The sequence below is a fragment of the Limulus polyphemus genome, unplaced genomic scaffold (assembly GCF_000517525.1).
Source record: "Limulus polyphemus unplaced genomic scaffold, Limulus_polyphemus-2.1.2 Scaffold1839, whole genome shotgun sequence".
NCBI lineage: Eukaryota > Metazoa > Arthropoda > Merostomata > Xiphosura > Limulidae > Limulus > Limulus polyphemus.
This window is the reverse complement of record NW_013667449.1, coordinates 76,651-82,746: the sequence shown is the minus strand read 5'-3', so window position 1 is coordinate 82,746 and position 6,096 is coordinate 76,651. Positions and strand designations below refer to the sequence as shown.

The 6,096-nt window shown below is 34.7% G+C and overlaps 1 protein-coding gene across 1 annotated transcript in view; it reads right to left on the bottom strand.

Moving 5' to 3' along the window:
* The window catches only part of LOC106465108 (PR domain zinc finger protein 10-like), a 200,661-nt gene that overhangs the window by 128,762 nt on the left and 65,803 nt on the right, over positions 1-6,096 (bottom strand). The window contains exon 6 of the mRNA XM_022392946.1: positions 4,316-4,474. Coding sequence (XP_022248654.1) covers positions 4,316-4,474 — 159 coding nt within the window. The remainder of the gene's footprint in view (positions 1-4,315; positions 4,475-6,096) is intronic.

The window sequence follows — 6,096 nt, the reverse complement described above, 5'->3', positions numbered from 1 at the left end:
CTCAGTGTATTTTGGTAACAAAACAGTATAATTCATTGCCAGTAATTTTTAAGCTAGTACTTATTCTGCAGGTCTGAAATATACAGTAAACTATCTGTCATCTCACAAGACAGTAATATAAAGTATGATTATTTGACAATATAAAAAAATATTAGATCATAAGCTCTCACAACTGTTTCAAAGTTTTGATACAAAAACAGGGTGTACAATACACAATCTACTTGAAAACCTAATGAATCGTATGGTCTAAGGCACATGTTTGAATTAATCATTAGTCAATGATTATATCTGCTGTTGGAGATCTGAATAGAGCTTTGTGGTGTTCAAACATCATTACAATGATTGAATGTTACTATGACACAAGCTGAAAGTTCAATAAGTGCTGACACACTTCAATAAATTACAAATATTATTATTTGAAAGAAGGACAATTTTCATCAGGTCAGTAAGCCTGTAATGTGAGGACATATATGTTATTCCATCTGTTTAGCTAAACTGTAAAATTCTTTAAATTATGTTGTTTTCATAATTTATCTTTCAGACACAATGAAGTATTCAAACAAGTGTTAGCATTTTCCTACAATGAAAATGTATTTCCGATAGCTACTTACCTTTCTCACAAAATAGCTTTTCTCAACTAACACTGCTCTATATTAGCACAAATTTTCAATGCATGCTACAAGGTTTTCACTTCTTGCTTCTGCATATCCACATGCAAATGATTGTGCAGCAGCTTTCCACCAATAGCAGCACAACTCCACTCCCATTATAACCAGTGCCCTCTTCACATCTATACTTGCTAATCATTTTGAGATTGATCAGAAGACCTACACCATACATCATGGGAAGTGGGGAGGCTGGCTGGGAAATGTGAGTGGAAGTAAATATCTATTGGACATAGATTTTTAGTGCAGGAAAATGCTAACTTCCAATATGATATCTTACCTCCTCTCACAAAATAGCTAGAATGGTAAGGGTCAATAAAAAAATGATCCCTTTTAGGAAACACCCAAAGAGAGACCAGGAGGTGTGGAATCAAACAAGAAAACATCATACCTCAGCAAGAGACTGCAGCACATCTGATCCAGGTATACTGTTGATGTTTTATGACCAATGAATGGGACTCCCGGGTGTCGCGTGGCTAGGATGAAACAGATTGTAGTTGTAGTTTGACCTCATTCAACACCAGGCAGTATCTGGAATGGTACATTAGACCTGTGGTAGGTAGATCACCTGCCTCTTCATTTTGAAATGGGAATTGGTAGGAAAGAGGAGCTTCTGTATGAAAATCCACCTCCACTTGCATGCATTTTCCCACACAATCAACACCAAATCCATTGGGAACTGACATCCAGCAGACAGTAGAAAGTGAAAAGTCCCAGAGGAATGACAGCTCTGTTCCAAAACCTGATGGTAATGGGAATGGTACTTTGAGATTGTGGTACGTATATATATATATATAGATACAACCAACACCAAATCTGGTGGGAACTGACATTTAGCAGATGGTAGGAAGAGGGACTGCAAACCTGGGGTGCATTTCCAGTCCAAAATCTGGTGGCATTGGGCATTTGTCATCCAGTCAGCAATAGGAGGAGGGATATTAGCCAGCACACCAACATCAGACCCACTGGGAATGTACATTTGGAGGATAGTAGGGACATCCTAGCCTGAGGGGCAAACTGCAATAGTATCTATATCTATTTATCTATCTATGTATGACAAGGCAGATGCTTCAACTAAAACCTGGCAGCATCTGGAATTGTACATCAGTTCTGCAGTAGGAAAGGCATCAGGTCATTTACACATGAAACCAACCATGACTGGGTCATCTCCAATCAAAACCAGACCCACAAGGAATGTACATCCAGACGATGGTAAAAAGGAGGAATGCCAAAGTAAGAAAAACAATTGGTCAGATATATAGACAGGAATATGGTGCAGTGCTACAACCAATACCTGGTGGCATATGGAATTGTATGTCAGGTCCTTGGTAGGAAGTGTGATATGATTCATCACTCAGACGGACAGGTCTCCAAGGTCCACCACCCCAGTGGCTAGGAATTTTTAAGTGACAAGAATTCCCATACTCCACTAGAAGAAAGGGGGGATGCACTGGATAGTCCGGAGACAGGGTAACGGGTGACTGAAGTATTCTATTTTGAAAGGCAGAGCTATCATGTCAAAGGAGTCAATCTACCAAAACCTGGAACTGTACCTCAGGTCTGCAGTAGGAAGAGTCTCAACACCATGGAGAAACAGATAGGGAGCAATCTCTGCTTTACTCTTGTTGGTCCATGACTGTACAGTCCAGAACAAACATATTTATGAAACAAAAAACTATTAGAGAAAACTAATAGCAGTCCTACAGAACACCCAATCTCTATGGTGTGCATAACCCAAACCCTGCAACACAATTGTTTAGTCAGAGATAACAAGACAAACAACCAATACCTGGCAGCATCTGGAATTGTACATCAGGTCCATGGTAGGAAGGACTACAATGTAATTAACATTGAGCATAGTCACAGGATGGATAGTGCAGATTTTCAAACAAAAAAAAGTATACCTTATTAGGCACCACTTGCTACAGAGTGGGATCCACAATACACTAGCAAAAACCTCCACGATAAAGTAAGAAAAGTTTTATTTTCTTAAAAGCAACCATTCACAATACCAAAATGCGAAAATTTAAATAAATAGTAAAGTAAAATTAAGTCAGTAGTATAGTGGAATATGTCAACAAATCCGCTAGCAAAAAACCAGCACATCTACTACCAATCGAGAAGTGATTAACGAATGGAGATGTGAAGAAGGTGCTGGTTATGATGGGAGTGGTGTCGCATTCCAATTGGTAGAGAGCTGCTACATGATTATTTGCATATGGATATGCAGAAGTGAGAGGTGGGGGGCTAATGGCATACATTAAAAATTTGCATCAATAGAGGACAGTGCTAGTCAAGAAAAGCTATTGTGTGAGAGTGGTAAGATATCATATCAGAATATTAACTTTCACTTTCTCTAAGTAGTAAGCAAGTTTGCAGAGTAGATTGTCCTTTTTTTTTACAGGAATAATGATGCATTTAAGTGATGAGCCAAGCAATTCTTGTTGGCAAATCTTACAATAGCTGTGGGCAGTTATGCGCTTAGTCTTCACACCTCCTATTAGTTAACTGGGGTAGCTAGTGCAAATCATGAGCTTTTGTATGCTAAGATATCAAAGTTTATTGGTATATTCAAGTTCATGCTTGGGCTAGAGAGCTCAGAGTTTTGTGTAGTTTAAGCTGTGTTTTAACTTTCAGCAAGAGCTCCTATAGTTCTTGCATTGAGGTTTTTATGTTTGCCAATCTCTGTAAGCATTCAGCAAAGACCTTTCTGTTTCTGCTGAGTTTCTTTATTTAACCACTACTTTTAGTGAGTGTTAAAGTTCTTATGTAATGCTAGCATTCACATTTCATGGACAGAATTAGTTTATACTTGGTTATTTTGTTGTTAAGGTAATAGGCTCTCGTTTTACCGAAAATACAATCCTAGGATCTAAGTAGATAGTAGTTAGAGACTGTACTTAGCACACTTTTCATTTACTTCTATCTTAACTTGGAGTTACTATTTGTTTATCATCTTTTCTTATATTACAGTTTAATTTAAGGGGGGGGAGAACACATACTACTAAGAACAGCTTGTTTCATGAAAGTCTTCATTGTAGCTACATTAGTCCAACACTTCTGTATTATATCACATCCAGATCACTTGTTCAGTTTTTGTTTTTTTTATGTATTGTTTTGTATTTTGTTTAGTGTAATCAACATTTCTATTTGTGTGGATCTGGGTATTGTCTCTTTCATCAAGATCAATTGCAACATGAAGGGAAATTCACCTAAAGGCTCAAGAATGGAGAACTTCATGTTGTTAGTATAACTCTGCTATGCTGGTACTCCACGAGATAACATAGGGCTAATAACTGAGAATTATAACTTGACAAGTAGGTTTTTAATAATTTTAGTACATGTTTGCTGCTATTTTCTCTCCTTTGAGAGAATAAGTAAAAAAAAAACTTGTAAGACAGAATTGGCAAGGCACTAAAACTTTACTCTTAAATGCATGCTTCATACAAAACAACAGAAAAAACACACACAAATAAGCAAGTATATTTAAGAGGGATTGATTGATAATCCCACATTGACTTTACTACCACGGGTTACAATGTAATATTAAAGTTTTATAGGTAAATTTAGCATAAAATGATGTTTCAATTTCAATTAATAAAGTCTTGATGCTTCATACAACATTTAAATTTTTTTAAAAACATGCTCACATCTTCAGATGAGTTAAGTTTGGAGTCAACAGTGGAATCCACAGGTATACTATTGAGATTTTCTGTTGAAACAAGATCCACTGTAGAAGAAACAAAACTATGAACTGGTGTGTTACCATCTGGCTCTGAATTAAATGTAGTTGCATAATGCTGAACATTCTGTCATGAAAAGAAAAAAAATGTCATAGAATTAAAATATTAATAATAAAAACATAAATAAAATTAAAAACTAATATGGTAACTGAAAAGAAGTTCTATGTCTCAGAGGCTGCAATGTATGGTTCACATTTCTTCAACTCAACATTTACACTGAATTTATTGATAACCATCTCATCACATTTTGTATGAAATTTTCTATATGAAAAACCAAAAAAACAACCAACAAACAGATTTAACACATGATTTTGTTACCTTTTCCATCATAACATCTTTGAAGTTACAACTCAGATAAATACTATGCATGTCTCTTGTAAAGCAAAATTATTTTCAAACTGTGAACTTTAGAATTCTTGTCTTCAACTCATGTAATCACATTCAACTCCTGGTGTATAAAAATCAGAAAAAAAGTCTACATGCACATGTTAAATAAATTATACAAATCTAAGTTCTTCATAACTATACATACATTATGCTTTCCAATAATAATAAACATACTATAAGAATATTTCAAATACAATAACAATCAATCATAAATGTGTTTATTGTCTCAGGGAAAGCATTAGACACATCCTGGATTATTACAAAAAATATTAAACTAAAGACAAAATACTTTCACTTTATTAATTGGGTAATAATAAACTAACTTACAATAAGTATGATTACTAAAAATGATAATACCACATTATCACAAAACATAGTTCAAGTAATAAAAAAGGAATAGAATTAAAACTGTAACAGTTGCTCAAATCTTAAGAGATTAGATCATTTCTTATAGCTCCCTTTAATTTTTCATTGCTTATTTACTCCGGGTTAGCTGTAAAATATACAAGACAAGCTGATTGCCCATCATATGATGGGAAATAATGATTATTTTTCTTCTCAAAATTATATTGAAATTAAAGTTTTATGAACATGTTTTCTAAAAATTAATTATAATCTAGTAACAATGTATACATATGGAGAATGACTATCCTATTTCTAGTATTTCATGAAAATGACATTTTTTGTGCATAGTTGGACACATCAAGTATTGCTTGACTAGCATTTCGACTTCTGTATATTTCTATGTTCAAACTTTCTTCTTCATAAATCCTTATAGATTGACACATGCAACAAAAAAAAACAACCGATTCTCAAAGACACATTCCTAATTGTCCAACTGTATGACCCTGCAAATTATTAATTGTGATGTTAAAGGCAGTGAATTATATTATGAATTTTGGGGTCTTCCCTTTGGACTGAGCTGAAGAAGCACACTTTACTTTTGACATTTTCAAACTAATATGCAACGGGTTATCAAAGGCTTGCAGCCAAGGGTTCTGATTGGAAAAAAATTGGTGATGTTGCATCAATGTGTCTCCTTGATAACCAAGCAAATGTGATGGGGAATTTCAGCCAATGAGAATGATTTCTGTGCATGTATACCTGATTCGACTTTATTACTCATCACGATCTCTACAAACCTGCCCTCAAATCTAATTATATGCCCAAAGTAGTATATATATATATATATATATATATATATATATATATGTATAAGTAAAACTTTAACTAAGGACAACTAGTCTTCGTCCTAGACGAAGTAAACGTACCGTTCGTTTCTATGACTAAGTTGTCGTTTA